Genomic DNA, 20,441 nt, shown 5'->3' on the forward strand with positions numbered 1-20,441 from the left:
GTATTGTGATATGGAATATGAGCATAAAACACATTTAGATTTGCAAAGGTTTTGAAAACAGTACTGGTTGATCTAATTTCAACCAGCGTTGCAAAGATTGAATTGAGGGTAAAACTTTTACTTAAATACAATCCCACTGGGCACAAAAAGGTTGAATTAATGTTCAATGTAATTTGTCAACAAATTGTGATGTGGAATCTACGTGGAAAATACATTGGATTTGTAAAAAGTCAGCAACTGTTGTTTTGAGGGTGACATTTCTACCCCAGGATTATGTCATCATGGTAACCCATTTTCAACATAGATAAACCTTGTATAAAATATGTCGAATTTGTACCTGAAACAAAGTCAGATCTTCAACATTATATCCACTATCAGAAAAAAAGTATATGCCAGGCAGCACCTCCTACTGGAAAGTTGATCTATCTACAGCTATTGTTGCTAAACTTGTAATAGTTAGCCTAATTTCAGTTCATGTGTGTAGAGCAGTGGATGATTTCCAAGGCTGGAAGACTGTGTCCCCTTTTCTCAGCGATACAACAAATGTTCATATCTACATTTTTTAAATATAATTTAAGTTTCCACATCACAATAACATCACTTCCAGTTGACAGAGGCAGCTCTAGCAGGGCAGAAATTTGATGAACTCACTATTTGGAAAGGTGGCATCCTATGACGGTACCACGTTGAAAGTCACTGAGCTCTTCAGTAAGGCTTTTCTACTGCCAATGTTTGTCTACTGGAGATTGCATGGCTGTGTGCTCGATTTTATACACCTGTCAGCAACGGGTATTGCTGAAACAGCCGTATCCAGAATTTGTAGGGGTGTCCACATACTTTTGTATATATAGTGTGTTTCAACCCAGGATCCAACTAAAAATAGACAATACATATACTGTATGCCTGGGTTTTCAAGCTTTGGTTGATTACAAGTTTAGTCTACAAGTTAATCATTAATCAATCGCCCAACATCAGTGCCCAACCTCACGAATGCTCTTGTGGCTGAATAGAAACAAGTCCCCGCAGCAATGTTCCAAGATCTAGTGGAATACCTTCCCAGTACAGTGGAGGCTGTTTATAGCAGCAAAGGAGGGAACAACTCCATATTAATGCCCATGATTTTAGAATGAGATGTTCGATGAGCAGGTGTCCACAAACTTTTGGTCATGTGGTGTATGTTTTAATATGTTTTATAAACGCCTTCATCTCAATCCTCAAAAGTTAAGTATATTTAAAGTTTGATTTGATTTGATCTTGATTTTTGGTTGAGATGGATACGTGAATCCCACATACAAGTTATTAAATTGAAGACAAAATGGATATTAAATTGTTTTTGTTTGTCAACGCAACCAGATATCAAGATTTGAAGGAGATGTATGCTCTGCTTGGATAGTTATACAGTGCATTTGGTAAGCATTCAGACCACTTGACTTTTTAAAAATTTCTGTTACTTTACAGCCTTATTTTAAATTGATAAAACAAATCCTCATGAATCTACACACAATACCCCATAATGACGTAGCAAAAACAGGTTTTTAGAAATGTTTGCACATTTATTACAAATACAAAACTGAAATATAATATTTACATAAGTTGTCAGACCCTTTACTCAGTACTTTGTTAAAGCCCCTTTGGCAGCGATTACAGCCTCGAGTCTTCTTGGGTATGATGCTACAAGCTTGGCACACCTGAGTTTCTCCCATTCTTCTCTGCAGATCCTCTTAAGCTCTGTCATGTTGGATGGGGAGCGTCGCTGCACAGATATTTTCAGGTCTCTCCAGAGATGTTCGATCTGGTTCAAGTCCTGGCTCTGGTTAGGCTACTCAACGACATTCAGTGACTTGTCCCAAAGTCTCTCCTGCATTGTCTTGGCTGTGTGGTTAGGGTCGCTGTCCTGTGCCCCCAGTCTGAGGTCCAGAGCACTATGGAGCAGGTTTTCATCATGGATCTCTCTGTACTTTTCTCCTTCATCTTTCCCTCAATCCTGACTAGTCTCCCAGTCCCTGACGCTGAAATACATCCCCATAGAGTATGATGCTGCCTCCACAATGCTTCACCATGGTGCCATGTTTCCTCCAGATGTGACGCTTGGCATTCGGGCCAAAGAGTTCAATCTTGGTTTCATCAGACCAGAGAATCTGGTTTCTCATGGTCTGAGAGTCCTTTAGGTGCCTTTTGGCAAACTCCAAGCGGGCTGTCATGTGCCTTTTACTGAGAAGTGGCTTCCATCTGGGCACTCCACCAAAAAGGCCTGATTGGTGGAGTGCTGCCGAGATGGTTGTCCTTCTAGGCAGTTGCAAAGAAAAAGCCATATCTCAGACTGGCCAATAAAAAGAAAAGATTAAGATGGGCAAAAGAACACAGACACAGGACAGAGGAGCTCTGCTTAGAAGGCCAGCATCCCGGAGTCGCCTCTTCACTGTTGACGTTGAGACTGGTGTTTTGCGGGTACTATTTAATGAATCTGCCAGTTGAAGACTTGTGAGGCGTCTGTTTCTCAAACTAGACACGCTAATGTACTTGTCCTCTTGCTCAGTTGTGCACTGGGGCCTCCCACTCCTCTTTATATTCTAGTTAGAGCCAGTTTGCGCTGTTCTGTGAAGGGRGTAGTACACAGCGTTGTACGAGATCTTCAGATTCTTGGCAATTTATCGCATGGAATAGCCTTAATTTCTCCGAACAAGAACAGACTGACGAGTTTCAGAAGAAAGGTATTTGTTTCTGGCCATTTTGAGCCTGTAATCGAACCCACAAATGCTGATGCTCCAGATACTCTAAAGAAGGCCCGTTTTATTGCTTCTTTAATCAGGACAACAGTTTTCAGCTGTGCTAACATAATTGCAAAACAGTTTTCTAATGATCAATTAGCCTTTTAAAATTATAAACTTGGATTAGCTAGACACGACGTGCCATTGGAACACAGGAGTGATGGTTGCTGAAAATGGGCCTCTGTAAGCTGGGCCTCCAGCTACAATAGTCATTTACAACATTAACAATGTCTACACTGTATTTCTGATCAATTTTATGTTATTTTAATGGACAAAAAAGTAGCTTTTCTTTCAAAAACAAGGACATTTCTAAGTGACCCCAAACTTTTGAATGGTAGTGTATATTTAATCAATTTTGAATTCAGGCTGTAACACAATTTTTTTTTGAATAAGTCAAGTGGTATGAATACTTTCTGAAGACACTGTAGCATGAAAAGGATGCAGGTCTTTTTTTAGAGCTCTTCACAATTGCTATAATAATCTGCGCAGAATCTCGAACAGCATTGATGACTTGCACTATGTACTTTTAATGTAATCTCAACTGCAATTCAGGTCATTTGATTGTGTTTCTAGATGAAGCACAGTGATAACACATTAAGTTGTGGTATAAATAAAGACACTTGTACTTTTCTGTGCATTTAAATTGGTCGAAACACATTTAGATGACAACTAAACCAAAAATAAGACATTGTTTATCCATTGGTATGTGCTTGTGCTTTTAGATGGTTGAAAGAAGTGTTATAACACATTGGGAATTCAACAAACTCCGTCTGCCTTTTTGAGTGGGTGAATAACGGTTGAAATCTCATTGATCAACATCTCAAGCAAATATTACCTAAATGTCCACATTGAAATGACGTGGTGTGCCCAGTGGGATGACAGGCCCAACTATTGTGCCATGCGTCAGGTTCAAACTGTTACAGCTTGGTCTGCTCTCCATAATGATTTAATTAGCCTACATGACAATTTTCTTACATGAAGTATGATCAACTATGGCTAATGATCCTCAGCAACAACGACACGGACGTGAAAGCGTTTTCAGAGGAAGAAAATGGAACGATACGAACAGTAGGCTACCAACTGAAAGGAAGCTAATCAAAAGTAGTGCATTATTTAGGACAGGGGTATTCAAATACTATTTCAGAAGGTAAAACCTCGCATATTTCCTAGGATGGGAAAGGTCCAGATGGATATTGTCATTATCGGATTGTCATAATGGGCGTAGTGAAAAAAAAAACATTTGTGCAGTTTTAATCCTGCAATTAAATAGATTTTTCCATGTTTTCTTATGTGTGTTCATGTGATATCTGAGCAATTCGAACATTACAACAAAATCAATGGGCTGAAAAACCTAGCTAAATTTTTTTGCTGACATGGGCTAGTTGATTAACTGTAATAAATAGCTCTCTAAGGTAAGCAATGACTGACAATAAAAAAGTAAAACTGCTGATGCCCTGCCAAATAACGACATTGTAGCTTGAGGCCCACAGTCCGCATTGACACCGCCTATTGAGTATGGCTGATATAGGGAAAAGTGTGCAATTTGGGACGCAACCTAATAATGATGAATGAGGATGATCAAGTTTGTGAGACTGACCACTGTGACGCCGTCGTTGAGAAGGGACTCCCCAAACACCAGGATGTACAGGACCTCGTTGACATGGACCTCCTCAAACACAGCAATCACAGCCACGGGATCCACAGCAGCAATCAGACTCCCAAACAACAACAACTGCAGGAGACCAGTGTCGATATTACCTACAGAGGCCCAGGGTAAAAGGTGTTATGATCTCAGACCTTTGATCTATCTTACACATTAACTCTGAGGACCTCACAAATGCCAGTTTCAGTCATCGGAAAACTATAGAAGAACCTGTCTTTTATGTTGATCTGCTCTATGGTGGTCAGTTCAGGCTTTGGTTGGGCCTGTCCCAAATGGCACCCTATTCCCTATATAGTGCACTGCTATTGACCAGGGTCATCTGGTCAAAAGTAGTGCACTAGCATAGGAAATCCGGTGCTATTTGGGACGCATAGGTGTGCCTGCCTTACCCATGGCCCCGCCCAACCAGCACCCCCAAAGGGCGAGTCCCAAAGTGGCAGCGTTCCAGCAGGTGCCAATAACAGCGTAAACCAGGATGGCGCCCAAGTTGCCGAAGAACAGCTTGTTGGGCATGGAGTAGCCCGCGTCCAGGACGATCTGGGGCAGCAGGTAGAAGAAGAAGGTGAAGGGCTGCAGCCTGAAGGTCTGCACCTTGTCTGCCCCATAGATGATGCCGCCCAGGACCCAACCGATGCAAATGAGGAGGCCGCTCTCCGGGATCACTCTGGTCAGGCAGGGGTTCAGCTGGAATACTGTTGGTGAACAGAGCAAGACAAGGACAAAAGAGACAAATTCAGAGATACGCAGAGTGAATGAAAGACAAAAGTTCATAATTTGGTAGATTCAGGTGGAGCCAAGTCAAACAGACCTGAGCCCGGTTTCCCCATAGCGATTGTACTTAGGCTTACGAATGTTTTAATGATGCATCTTTCCTACAATGGCCGAAGATGTAACACGCATTTCCCAAAACATCATGCAGAGAAAATGTTCACTAAGTGCGTCGTGGATTGAAAGAAAGGCAGCACTGCTCTCGGATCAGCATTCTACTTTTCATATTTTAACATTATAACATTATAATTAATCCACAATACTGACAAGGGATCAGATCCGATCCAGAGATATTATCACCTATAGCTACAAATATTGAGGCAGCTTATTATAATGCTTACCCTATAATAATGCACAAAATCAAGATTTGGCACATTATTGTGCACATGTTAAACATACTGAAATGTATTGATGCAAAAATTACAGACAGTAACATACAAATAGCTCAATTAAACTCAACTGAATGAGCATGAAATTGATTGTAATGTCATTGAAATAACAGATCTACAGTATGTAGCCTACACTGTATTTATATTTCTAATACAGTCATCTCGGTTTTCATTTAATCAAATTTGTATTTTTCGTTTGTTAGTAACAATGCAGAGAAATTGGTAACTTTGTATGTGTAGTCACATTTGTTCTGAAGTTATCGGTGGTCACAGGAAGACAGATAAATATCTTGATTTTATGTTTAGGGGATATCTTCTGAGTATAAAGTGACCCGGAAGGGCGCAAAAGCATCTAACGACAACCTTAGCTGTTCTACGAGTGGTCTGAGGCAGTCATTAAATAACAAGCTGTTTCAAGAGAAACTTTAGAAACAATGGTTTTGGGAAACAGCTCAGAGATTTAATGATGCTCCTACGAAGGTTCTAACAATCAACTTAGCCTGAAAATGCTTTTGCGAAACCAGGCCCTGGGCCCAGATTCACAAAACACTTCTTACGCAAAAACATAAGAAGCTTCTTAAAAAAAGAAAGAAGTTCATAAGAAAGTTTAGGTGCAATTCCTCAAACATTTCTTAAGAATTTATGATTTTCTTAGAAGTTCTTAACTATCTTAAGATGATTGTTGCTATGCAACCGAGTTAGCCTACTAACTTGCATATTTGTTACTGATATTAATGGTCAATTTCTTTTTGGGGGGGGATTTCAAACAATCAATACTGATTTTTTTCAATTAAACATGTTCAATTTCTTTCATTAGCTTATTTTCTCACGTCCATGAGAATAAGCTAAGGGTTTAGCTATCTTAAGAACATTAAGAAATCCAATAACTTTATTTTCAAGAATCACATTTTTTCTTAACTACTTCCTTAAGAAGAAACATGGGAAGAAACTTAAGAACATTTTCAAGAACTTTATTGAGGAATATCAACTTTTTGTAAGTTTCTTCTTAAGAATAAAGTTAAGGGAAAAAATGGCACTTAGGAAGAAATGTCTTCTTAAGATGGTTTTGTGAATCTGGGCTGTGGTCTCAAAAATGCTGCTCACTGCCTGATAAATCTTTGAAGTAAACATACATTTTTCACAGCCAAGATGCTGGCAACATTTTAGCGTAGTTAGCTAATTAGTCAGGCCTCCTTACACCTTCTTGATCCCTGGAGTTGTATTCATAAAGAATCTTAGAGTAGGAGTGCTGATCTACTATATGCTCTGTTGTGGCTTAAAGATCTTACTGCATATCTCATGGACTGGGAGGACCTGATCATAGATCAGCATTCCTACTTTAAGACGCTTTATGAATAGGCCTACAGGCTGCGGCCTCCTTACATTTTTTTGATTGTTGATCAATAACGGGATCAAGATGTCCACAGGATACTAGGGAGTCTGACATTGACATCTGTTTCTACCTGGCAACATTATTGGGCTTTACACAAAGGCAGGTGTTGAAACTCAAAGCCGGAACTAAACGGTAAAGCAAAAGGATTCAAATGTTTCAGAAGACTGAGAAAGTGTAATTTTTTCTGTCCCTGGAGTATGACTAACCAGCAATGTGCCGTTATAAATGTTCTCATCACTCACTCAGTCTGGATTAGTGGAGAGAGGCAAGTTTTTAAAGTCGGTAATGCTTTTTCAGATTTCATGCTATCACTCCTTCTTTAACTTCGTCCACAGGCTCAATTCTTACCAAGCCGGCTGGCTTCTATCTCAAAATGAACATTTTCACTAACTGAACAGTAACCTCTGGATTTGTCATCCAACCAGAGGACTCAGGGCTATATCTTTTGCTTAGGTGTTTTAAGTGTTGCCTCTGTCAGCCTGAAGCTCAGTTAATAGGGCTAGGCGTCCTGCTAGGGACAACTTCCGGTGAAACTGGAGGGCGCGCAATTCAAATAAATAATCATAAATATTATGGATATTAAAGATTAACCTTTTCACGCATGAGTTCCAAATATCTCTAACGGTCTCTAAACCCCTGAGTGAGTTTTCTTATACATGTGATGTCAGAATTCACTCATTAACCACATTTCTGTCTACAGTTTTTTATGCGAGTAAAATATAAATGCTGACAGATAATTGGTTCCTTCGACATGGTGGGATCTTTTTGTGCTGGTAAAATTAATTATGGTAGAAATGGCGGTGGATATGCATTTATGTGCAAATATATTGATATAAAAACCATCATGTCGAAGTAAACTTGGAGTCACTCGATGATATGGTGTGTGGTCATCCCACTTAGACTCGGGAAACCATGCAGTTTATTAAGCTACAGATGAAATAACTTATGATGAACTTCACAGGGTGGTGAAAGTGCACAGTGATCTTGAAGCTCCTTTCAAATAAATATTGAAGGTCTGATTCTGGTCACTTGATGATCGATGCTTGACTGCTTTTTGACAAATAAAGAATATTTAACCATAGCTGCCCTCAAACCAAGGCACGCTGCCTGTTAATTATCTATAGAAAATGTTTCAACTTGTCAATTTTACATGATTTTGTAACAGTGAGGTAGGTGCGTTCCGCCTCATTAATTCACAAAGAAAGTAGCCCATTTCACTGTGGCGGAGGAATTCTATGCTAATGTTGGGCAAGGATTAGCTAGATGAGTCGGACAAACTCCTCTCTTTGATGAAGCCCAAGCACTCTACCATTGTTTCCTCAGGTCAAGTATGCAGACATTTGCGCATCTCCAGTCAAAACAGAACCTGACAGAACTTTTAGCTCCGGCGCATTGCCTTCATTGTTGTTTTCCTTACTAATAATTACTGTGTGCATTTCTATCAAAGTAAGTGCCTTATTATCTTATTATAATAATGTTTCTGTATATCGTGTGATGTCATTTCTACTGTAACACACCGTATTTATGTATGGAGCATAATGCATTCTGTGTATTCCTTTATAACCACGGACACGCAAGGTACTGATTTCATAACTACTCTCTCCTCTTCCATCCTATCATCTCTTCCCTCTGCTCAAACCTTCTCCAACCTATCTCCTGATTCTGCCTCCTCAACCCTCCTCTCCTCCCTTTCTGCATCCTTTAACTCTCTATGTCCCCTATCCTCCAGGCCGGCTCGGTCCTCCCCTCCTGCTCCGTGGCTCGACGACTCATTGCGAGCTCACAGAACAGGGCTCCGGGCAGCCGAGCGGGAAATGGAGGAAAACTCGCCTCCCTGCGGACTTGGCATCCTTTCACTCCCTCCTCTCTACATTCTCCTCTCTGTCTCTGTGCTAAAGCCACTTTCTACCACTCTAAATTCCAAGCATCTGCCTCTAACCCTAGGAAGCTCTTACCACCTTCTCCTCCCTCCTGAATCCTCCTCCCCCTCCCCCCCTCCTCCTCCCTCTCTGCGGATGACTTCGTCAACCATTTTGAAAAGAAGGTCGACGACATCCGATCCTCGTTTGCTAAGTCAAACGACACCGCTGGTTCTGCTCACACTGCCCTACCCTGTGCTTTGACCTCTTTCTCCCCTCTTTCTCCAGATGAAATCTCGCGTCTTATGACGGCCGGCCGCCCAAACCCTGCCCGCTTGACCCTATCCCCTCCTCTCTTCTCCAGGCATTTCCGGAGACCTTCTCCCTTACCTCACCTCGCTCATCAACTCATCCTTGACCGCTGGCTACGTCCCTTCCGCCTTCAAGAGAGCGAGAGTTGCACCCCTGCTGAAAAAACCTACACTCGATCCCTCCGATGTCAACAACTACAGACCAGTATCCCTTCTTTCTTTTCTCTCCAAACTCTTGAACGTGCCGTCCTTGGCCAGCTCTCCTGCTATCTCTCTCAGAATGACCTTCTTGATCCAATCAGTCAGGTTTCAAGACTAGTCATTCAACTGAGACTGCTCTCTCTGTGTCACGGAGGCGCTCCGCACTGCTAAAGCTAACTCTCTCTCCTCTGCTTCATCCTTCAGACCTATCGGCTGCCTTTGATACAGTGAACATCAGATCCTCCTCTCACCCTCTCCGAGTTGGGCATCTCCGGCGCGGCCCACGCTTGGATTGCGTCCTACCTGACAGGTCGCTCCTATCAGGTGGCGTGGCGAGAATCTGTCTCCGCACCACGTGCTCACCACTGTGTCCCCCAGGGCTCTGTTCTAGGCCCTCTCCTATTCTCGCTATACACCAAGTCACTTGGCTCTGTCATATCCTCACATGGTCTTTCCTATCATTGCATGCAGACGACACACAATTAATCTTCTCCTTTCCCCCTTCTGATAACCAGGTGGCGAATCGCATCTCTGCATGTCTGGCAGACATATCAGTGTGGATGACGGATCACCACCTCAAGCTGAACCTCGGCAAGACGGAGCTGCTCTTCCTCCCGGGGAAGGACTGCCCGTTCCATGATCTCGCCATCACGGTTGACAACTCCATTGTGTCCTCCTCCCAGAGTGCTAAGAACCTTGGCGTGATCTGGACAACACGCTGTCGTTCTCAACTAACATCAAGGCGGTGACCCGTTCCTGTAGGTTTCATGCTCTACAACATTCGCAGAGTACGACCTGCCTCACACAGGAAGCGGCGCAGGTCCTAATCAAGGCACTTGTCATCTCCCGTCTGGACTACTGCAACTCGCTGTTGGCTGGGCTCCCTGCCTGTGCCATTAAACCCTACAACTATCCAGACGCCGCAGCCCGTCTGGTGTTCAACCTTCCCAAGTTCTCTCACGTCACCCCGCTCCTCCGCTCTCTCCACTGGCTTCCAGTTGAAGCTCGCATCGCTACAAGACCATGGTGCTTGCCTACGGAGCTGTGAGGGGAACGGCACCTCCGTACCTTCAGGCTCTGATCAGGCCTACACCCAAACAAGGGCACTGCGTTCATCCACCTCTGGCCTGCTCGCCTCCCTACCTCGAGGAAGTACAGCTCCCGCTCAGCCCAGGCAAAACTGTTCGCTGCTCTGGCACCCCAATGGTGAACAAACTCCCCCACGACGCCAGGTCAGCGGAGTCAATCACCACCTTCCGGAAACACCTGAAACACCACCTCTTTAAGGAATACCTAGGATAGGATAAAGTAATCCTTCTAACCCCCCCCCCCCCCCTTAAAAGAGTTAGATGCACTATTGTAAAGTGGCTGTTCCACTGGATATCATAAGGTGAATGCACCAACTTGTAAGTCGCTCTGGATAAGAGCGTCTGCTAAATGACTTAAATGTAAATGTAATAACCTTCACGGTGTTATACTCAACTGTGCTTATGTAGTTACATTGTCACGGCTGTCTTCGTCCTCCTCATCTGACGAGGAGAGTCTCGTCAGGATCGGAGGACCAATACGCAGCGAGGTAAGTGTTCGTCATTATTTAATGAAAGAAACTGAACACTACAAAAACAACAAAGTGACAACCGTGAAGCTAAATAACAATAGTGCTGACACAAACACTACACATAGACAATCACCCACAAACCCCAACAGAAAACAGGATACCTAAATATGGTTCCCAATCAGAGACAATGAATGACAGCTGCCTCTGATTGAGAACCATATCAGGCCAAACGAGAAAACCCCACATAGAAACAGACAACATAGATAATACCCACCCAATTCACGTCCTGACCAACTAAATAAAGACTAAACAAAGGAAATAAGGTCAGACACGTGACATACATTTTTCTATTAGTTCTGTAAAACAATGCTAATGTTAATGGCGTCAAATAAGTATTAGCTTGTGTTGTATTCTTGAAGCTGTTTGATAAGTGCTCCTCAGAGTCACCAGTGTAAATACTGTGGTTATGTTTTGAGGGGCTGTTTCACAGACGTCAGCATAGGGTAAAATGAACGGAATAATGACCAGCAAAATTTGAGGTAATCTGCAAGGAGAGCCCATATGTAAATCTATATCTGCCTGCAATACTCATCAATGCTGTGCATTTCCTCCATCATATGCATGGCAAACACACTCCCCACATGTACTGTATCTTTATGTACATCTTCTTCAGAAACTATTCACACCCCTTTACTTTTTCCACATTTTGTGTGTTACAGCCTGAATTTAAAATGGATTCAATTGAGATTTTTTGGTCACTGGCCTACACACAATACCCCATAATGTCACGGCCGATGGAAGAAGTGGACCAAAGTGCAGCGTGGTGAGCGTACATTTCTCTTTTTATTTAAAATGTCGCCAACAAAACAAGAAACGAAAAACCAACCGTGAAGCTTACAGGGCTATAGTGCCACTAACAAAGATAACTACCCACCCTGAAAGGAGGGAAAAAGGGCTACCTAAGTATGATTCCCAATCAGAGACAACGATAGACAGCTGTCTCTGATTGAGAACCATACCCGCCAAAACATAGAAATAAAGAAACATAGAAAACAAAACATAGAATGCCCACCCCACATCACACTCTGACCTAACCAAATAGAGAAATAAAACGGCTCTCTAAGGTCAGGGAGTGACACATAATGCCAAAGTGGAATTATGTTTTTCAAAATGTTTACAAATTCATCACAAATTAAAAGCTAAAATGTCTTGAGTAAATAAGTATTCAACCCCTTTGTTATGGCGAGCCTAAATCAGTTCAGGAGTAAAAATTTGCTTAACAAGTCACATACGTCACAACAAGTCACACTCACTCTGTGTGCAATAATAGTGTTTAACATGATTTTTGAATGACTATCTCTTCTCTGTACCCCAAACATACAACAATTTTATGGTCCCTCAGTCGAGCAGTGAATTTCAAACACAGATTTAACCAGAAAGACCAGGGAGGTTTTCCAATGCCTCGCAAAGAAGAAGCAGACAGTGAATATCCCTTTGAGCACAGGGAAGTTATTAATTACACTTTGGGTGGTGTATCGATACACCTAGTCACTACAAAGATACAGGCGTCCGTCCTAGCTAAGTTGCCGGAGAGGAAGGAAACCACTCAGGTATTTCACCATGAGTCCAATTTAAAACAATTACAGAGTTGAATGGCTATTCTAGGAGAAAACTGAGGATGGAGCAACAACATTGTTACTCCACAATACTAACCTAATAGACAGAGTGAAAAGAAGGAAGCCTGTACAGAATAAATACATTCCAAAACATGTATCCTGTTTGCAATAAGGTATTAAGTAAAACTGCAAAAAATGTGGCAAGAAATGTACTTTATGTCCTGAATACGAAGTGTATGTTTGGTGCAAATCCAACACAACAATCACTGAGTACCACGCTTCATATTTATTTTCAAGCATGGTGATGGCTGCATAATGTTATGGGTATGCTTGTCATTGGCAATAACTAGGGAGTTTTTATGATGAAAAGAAACAGAATAGAGCTAATCACAGGCAAATTCCTAGAGGAAAACATGGTTCAGTCTGCTTTCCAACAGCCACTGGGAGACACATTCACCTTTCAGTAGGACAATAACCTAAAACACAAGGCCAAATATCCACTGGAGTTGCTTACCAAGACAACATTGAATGTTCCTGAATGTCCTAGTTACAGTTTTGACTAGGGGTGTACTGATTCGTCATACTCGTATTCAGAATCATATTCATTTTATCACACTTGATACTCGTAATCGGATTTACTCGTGATTGGAAAACCCAAAAGCTTTAAATGCCGGTAAAGCCTATACCTCAAGTGTGCATTACAGCGCTATCACTCAAGAGTGCATCTCAGAGTGCATCGTTGTTCTTTCACTCATTCACACACATTTTTAAACGACCCCGACAGATAAAAATGCACATAAATAGCCTAATGCATGGCTGGCTACTACTGCCTGCATTTATTCCAGACACAGATTTAGATGAAGGTAGGCTAATTTGTTTACCCCATATATTGTTTCACATTTGGGAGGAGCAAAACTTTTGTATTATAAAAATAAACAATCTACCCCTTTAAAAATGTGGAATAAAAATGAACCATATACATTTGGCATTTTATTTTCTAATGATATGTCTCTCGGTGAATATGCCTGTGCGCATTCAAATAAATAATAATAGCAAGCAAGCATGGGCTTGGATCACGACATAACACAGACGTTGTCGGCAATGGACTAATTATAATGACAGACAAAGTAGGCCTACTAAACAATGCCAAGTAGACAGACAAAAATAACCATATGGCCTCAGCAAAGTCGACAAGAAATAAGTAGATTGAACAACGACTAGATACGGATTCTGATTTAATACACAATGTTTGGAAAAGGGGAGAATTGTGCCCTGAGATGAGTGAATTAAAGCCGCGCGTGAGTCTCTCTGGGGAAATGAGCGCAGAGGGAGAGCGACTTGTTCTAAACCAATCGTTGCAGCAGGCTACAACAATACCCTGCCCATTTCTTTACAGACAGAAGAACTAGCCAATAGTTGTTTAGAGCATTACAGCGCTTCACACTATTTGAGTGAAAGAGAGATGCGTGCTGACTGCTGAAAATAATGTTTCCCATCACGGATAATTACAAAAAATACGAGTACTCGGCACACCTCTAGTTTGACTTAAATTGGCTTGAAAATCTATAGCAAGTCTTGAAAATGCCTGTCTAGCAATGATCAACAATTATATTGACTGAGTTTGAAGATTTTTTAAAAGAATAATGTGCAACTATTGTACAATACAGGTTCGCAAAGCTCTTAGAGAAAGAAAAGAAAGAAAGACTCACAGCTTTAATCACTGACAAAGGTGATTCCAACATGTATTGACTCAGGGAGTTGAATACTTATCTTTTCAGGATACAGTATATTAGTGTGTTTTTCATATATACTGTATATTTTTTTTTTTTTTACTAATGTTAGACTTTTCTTCCACTTTTTTTGTTGTATTTTGTGTAGATCATTGAAAAAAATACAATTAAATCCATTTTAATCCCACTTTGTAATAACAAAATGTGTAAAAATTCAAGGGGTGTGAATACTTTGAAGGCACTGTACCTATCTATGCACAGTGTATGCACATTTACACAAACACACAAAGTGTAATCAATGTCACATCTCAATTGTGTCTGTTGTGTACACTCACATTGCTATTGACCACCATGTCACCACAACAAACAAGACCTAAACATAACACAACACGGTAGACGCTCCATTACCTTTAACAATTAACGTTCAAAAGATGACACTCCATAACTCATATCTGTACATACGCATATACATTAGTACAAATTACATTATCTATTTTCTGTCGAAACACATAAATAAGTCCTGCATCAATTAAATGGTTAACTGACATCCAAATCTACAAAGAAGAATTTTACACTAACACACAGTTAATTTGCTGTGTCATGACAGTGTAAAGTCATTGTCTTAAGCTGACACCAGCTTGGTTTATAACATCTGTTATGTATTGATTATGACAGTTTAATGTTGGTTCTTATCACTCAGGGTAAAGTAAAGTGTAAGCAAACAAACTCTCAGAGCCTGAATAGAGGGTGGCAATCTATGGTACGATGAAATACTATAAAGATGAGTAGCTTGGGGAAGGGGATGTAAATCAGTGGAGTCTCCTCAGAGGAGGAAGGGTAGGACTGTCCTCCTCAATGAAATTTCATAAAAATAGTGAAACAAAAGTTATCCTTTATAGATAAAACTACACTAAATATATTAATATTTCACTAAATAATTTATTTAAACACACTGTTTTTCAATTAAGGTCTATAGTAATTTCAACAGCACTCTCTGGGGTAGCATTATGGTGTAGCCGGTTGACAGCTAGCTTCCATTTTCCTCTGGCTACATTAACTTCAATACAAAACCTAGGAGGCTCGTAGGCCTAACCCCCTTCCATAGACCAACATGGTAAATATGACCACTTCCGGAGGACGACCTCCAACCAATCAAAGCTTTTGCAGTATGAACTGACATGTTGTCCATCCAACCATAAGATTAGGATCAGAGAATGAACCTAGTGTGTTGTATTGGGGTTGTTCCGCAGAGCATTATGGGGGGTTCTATGTGTTGAGAAGCTTGGTAAGTCGTTGACATTATTGGTTAGAGATTGAGAGTGAAAAGTGATAGTTGAGCATTTTTCAAGTCAAATTAGTTTCTTCAAGTTACAGGAGACAGAGGAGGTATATTATTAATTGTTTTCTTGGTTTTTGAACTTTATTTTTGTGTCCAGATAGTGAATTATATTTTCATTTGCCTTAGCACTGGTAGCAGTAGCTAGCTACCAGTGCAAGCATGTAATTTTTGCCGCCAGGTTGGCAGAATGGCAAATGCTACTGAAAATGCTGTGGACTTTTTGTTGAAGAACCCCTTTCATTCTCAGGTGTACATGGAAACCGAGGGTCGACCTCTGCCTGAGATCAGTTTGATGAAGAAGGATGAAAAGCTGAGGGCGTTCAATACGAATTGGTATTGAACGCAGTGGTCTAGGGCACTGCATCGCAGTGCTAGCTGCGCCACCAGAGTCTCTGGGTTCACGCCCAGGCTCTGTCGCAGCCGGCCGCAACCGGGAGGTCCGTGGGGCGACGCACAATTGGCATAGCGTCGTCCGGGTTAGGGAGGGTTTGGCCGGTAGGGATATCCTTGTCTCAGTATGTAAAAAAAATGTCATAAAATGTATGCACTCTACTGTAAGTCGCTCTGGATAAGAGCGTCTGCTAAATTACTAAAATGTAAATGTAAAAGTATGGCTGGCTAAGAGGGAGCCTTCCATCAAGCTGCCTGTGTTGCTGGCCTTGCCTGCTTTTTGGAAAGCCTTGGGTGATAGGGGGGCACAGTGACCTGAAGAACATCGTTCATTAAGGTAAACAGCATAACAAAAGAAGAGAGCATATAAATGCCCACATCAGATTCAAGATTCTCGGAAAAAGCGGCATCGATCATGTAATGGACGAAGGTCTGCGTATTCAAACTGACCAGCACAATGAGCAAGTAAGAAGAAACAGGGATGTTCTCAAGCGCCTTGTCGACACCACTGCATTTTGGGGCATGCAAGGGCAACTACAAGGAGGGAAACTACATGGAGCTTGGAGAGATAATTTCACGTTATGATGCTTTTCTTGCTGAACGTATGGAACTTTCGACTGTCTTTTCTGGGATGTCAATCAATTCAGAATGATTTGATAGCTTCCATCACATCATCCATTAAAAGTGAGATTAAAGAGAGAGGTCGACGCAGCCCTTTATTTGTGCCGCTCAAGTAGGCTTTCCACTTTCCTTTTGTATTTATTTAGCAAAGGTGATAACACAATCACTCCGGACAGACAAGCAAACACTCACTCAACATAAATGTTGCAGCAGCCTAGGCTACACCTAAACATTAGAGCAACCTTTCTTAAAGTGTCGGTCATGACGTGTCAGAGTAAATGTATAATTATTTGTTGAGCGCGCTCTCTGCTTAGCAGCAGTCTCTGCTCAATTTGGCAGCTGCTTGAGTGAGAGGGAGCAGTGTGCTTCCTGGTTTACCGGATCTTTTTTCTTGAAGATTACTCCGCGACACACAAGATGCAGCGCTGTAGTTCAAGCCACTAACATGTTATTCCTACTCGCCATCACTCACTGTTGTCATGAAATGGACTCATGCTAGCCACAAGTTCTGACTGAGTTCAATTGTCATGAAACGCATATACAGCGATGAGTTTCTCTCTCTTTCATTAAAAAACGAGGAGCGCCCACAATGTGTTTTGTGCGGGGAAGTGCTTAGTAATGAGTCTCTCATAACAAACACATTAATAAAACGACACGTCCAGACCATGATGAGCCTGTCCTGCACTGAAGCCTATGAACACCTCAACCCCTGTCCTGCACTGACGTCAAGCCTCTGAACACCCCAACTCATGCCTCATACCCTCATTTGTCATCTCCGTGTGTTCCGAGCATATACCGTGAGTCTCCCATCCTCCTTAATTTTTCAAGTCACCAGCTTCCACTGATGTACATGTATGGAACTCACCAAGTTTGCAGAGCCAGCTGACCAGGATCCAGAGTGCCACCAGGTATGGGACCTTAATTACCTCCCACTTCCAAATAACGATGGGCAGGGTGGTGATAGTATGTTCTGTTCCATTTCCTGTGGCCTGAGATGCCAAGCTGGGCCTACTAATGGCAAGCAGTACCATCACCAGGACGAAAGTGGAGCGCCACAGAGCTGGCATCTTGGAGCTGGATGCTTTTCAAATCTTGAGCTTTGATCAATCTTGGTGACTGTCTCTCTTCCTCTCTGTCCTCTGTCACTGACTATCTGGATTGTTACTGCTGGCCCTAAGTATGTTTGCTCCTCTCTGTCCTTGCTCAGGTTAGAGTACACCTTTTCACTGCAGGTGAAAGCCCCTCCCACTCTTTAGCCAGACAGGCTAGTTGGGCCACTTCTTCGATACCAGGGTGCAGTTCTGCCCAACCTTACCACCCTGTTGTTATTCATTGGCTCAGGACACCAGAGGCATCATCCCCATAGGGGTCAGACGGGTACGTGCCCCCTCAGATTTGTCCTGTTTAAAAATATATATATATATAATAAGAAAAACGTATTACATTTTTTTGGTAGTTTTGTTGTTGTTTCTCTGTAATACTACTATCCACCTAGCACTTTTATGAAGTTTGATTTACGATTTGTATTTATTTGTATTTATTAGGGATTCCCATTAGCTGCTGCTAAGGCAGGAGCTACTCTTCCTGGGGTCCAAACACATTATGGCACTTACATCACACATAAAACAAAAGATAAAACAGTACATCATATAACATTACACCACTACATATCTACAATACAAAATGTATAATACCACCATACAACAATATTTCAATGTACGTGTGTGTAGAGTGCGTGTACTAGCATGTGTGTGTGTATGCCTGTGTCTGTACCTGTGTATGTGTGTCTTCACAGTCCCTGCTGTTCCATAAGGTGTATTTTTATCTGTTTTTTAAATCTGATTCTACTGCTTGCATCAGTTACCTGATGTGGAATAGAGTTCCATGTAGTCATGGCTCTATGTAGTACTGTGCCTCTCCCATAGTCTGTTCTGGACTTAGGGAATGTGAAGAGACCTCTGGTGGCATGTCTTGTAGGGTATGCATGAGGTGTCTGCGCTGTGTGCTAGTAGTTTAAAACATTCAGCATGTCAATACTTCTTACAAAAACAAGTAGTGATGAAGTCAATCTCTCCTCCACTTTGAGCCATGAGAGATTGACATGCATATTATTCAGGAATGTTGGTTAGCTCTCCATGTACATTTAAGGGCCAGCCGTGCTGTTCTGAGCCAATTGTAATTTTCCTAAGTCCCTCTTTGTGGCACCTGACCACACGACTGAACAGGAGTCCAAGTGTGACAAAACTAGGGCCTGTAGGACATGCCTTGTTGATAGTGATGTTAAGAAGGCAGAGCAGAGCTTTATTATGGACAGACTTCTCCCAATCTTAGCTACTGTTGTATCAACATGTTTTGACCATGACAGTTTACATTCCAGGGTTACTCCAAGCAGTTTAGTCACCTCAACTTGCTCAATTTCCACATTATTCATTAAATATTTAGTTGAGGTTTAGGGTTTAGTGAATGATTTGTCCCAAATATAATTATTTTAGTTTTTGAAATATCTAGGACTAACTTATTCTTTGCCACCCACTCTGAAACTAACTGCAACTCTTTGTTAAGTGTTGCAGTCATTTCAGTCGCTGTAGTAGCTGACGTGTTTAGTGTTGAGTCATCCGCATAGATAGACACACTGGCTTTACTTAAAGTTAGTGGCATGTCATTAGTAAAGATTTTAAAAGTAAGAGGCCTAGACAGCTGTCATGTGGAATTCCTGATACTACTTGGATTACAGTGCCTTTGGAAAGTATTCAGACCCCTTGACTTTTTCCACATTTTGTTAAATTACAGCCTTATTCTAAAATTGATTAATTTGTTTTTTCCTCATCAATCTACACACAATACCTCATATTGAAAAAGCAAAAACAGGTTTTTATAAATGTTTCTTAATTTATTACAAATAAAAACTGAAATATCACATTTACATAAATATTCAGACCCTTTACTCAGTAATTTGTTGAAGCACCTTTGGCAGGGATTACAGCCTCAAGTCTTCTTGGGTATGACGCTACAAGCTTGGGACACCTGTATCTGGGGAGTATCTCCCATTCTTCTCAGCAGATCCTCTCAAGCTCTGTCATGTTGGATGGGGAGCGTTGCTGCACAGCTATTTCCAGGTCTCTCCAGAGATGTTCGATCTGGTTCAAGTCCGGAAGCCACTCCTGCATTGTCTTGGCTGTGTGCTTAGGGTCGTTGTCCTGTTGGAAGGTGAACCATCGCCCCAGTCTGAGGTCCTGAGCACTCTGGAACAGGTTTTCATCAGGGATCTCTCTATACTTTGCTCCGTTCATCTTTGCCTCGATCCTGAATAGTCTCCCAGTCCCTGATCAATGGAATGTTTCTGGTCTGTGCCCGGTCCAAGCTTAACATCTCCAAGGAGGTGCCGTTGCCAGAGGACGCTGTCTTTGACTTCCACGTCGAGTGACATATCTCCATGGCTGGTTGGTAGGATCGAGAACAGGAACATCCACCAAGTCATCCAGGATTATCCTTCTAGCTCCATTCTCTAGGGAAGGGGGAGACCCATTCGGGAGGGATCCCTGCAGAGTACCAGCCAGTCGGCTGTGGAGAGCTGACACAGCGGCGACACTTCCACCAGACCAGAGCGGCGTCCGGCTACTGGGGTAGAAGTGAAAGAAAAAGTAGGCGTCCGTGATTTCCCCAGTAGCTTGTCCAGGTTCGCTACTTGTTTGCCACTTCGCCCCTGTAGTCCTCTGCAAGCAAACAGTTGTTACATTGAAAGTCCAGGCGGTCCATATTGTCCCGGAATAAAGCAAAAATTAACACAGCTCCTGCAGCGTTGAAAATGTTTGATAGCATCCTCCATTTGAGGCTC

The 20,441-nt window shown here is 41.9% G+C and overlaps 1 protein-coding gene across 1 annotated transcript in view; it reads right to left on the reverse strand.

The window, feature by feature from the left end:
* The window catches only part of LOC111955107 (sodium/hydrogen exchanger 3), a 78,750-nt gene extending 60,946 nt beyond the window's left edge, over positions 1 to 17,804 (reverse strand). The window contains exons 1-3 of the mRNA XM_023975187.2: positions 17,472 to 17,804; positions 4,821 to 5,123; positions 4,366 to 4,526 (exon numbers count right to left, since the gene is read on the reverse strand). Of these exons, the coding sequence (XP_023830955.1) occupies positions 4,366 to 4,526; positions 4,821 to 5,123; positions 17,472 to 17,673 (666 nt within the window). The 5' untranslated portion in view covers positions 17,674 to 17,804. The remainder of the gene's footprint in view (positions 1 to 4,365; positions 4,527 to 4,820; positions 5,124 to 17,471) is intronic.
* Positions 17,805 to 20,441: the final 2,637 nt, after the last annotated feature.

The sequence above is a fragment of the Salvelinus sp. IW2-2015 genome, linkage group LG30, assembly GCF_002910315.2.
Source record: "Salvelinus sp. IW2-2015 linkage group LG30, ASM291031v2, whole genome shotgun sequence".
In the NCBI taxonomy this organism is placed as follows: Eukaryota; Metazoa; Chordata; class Actinopteri; order Salmoniformes; family Salmonidae; genus Salvelinus; species Salvelinus sp. IW2-2015.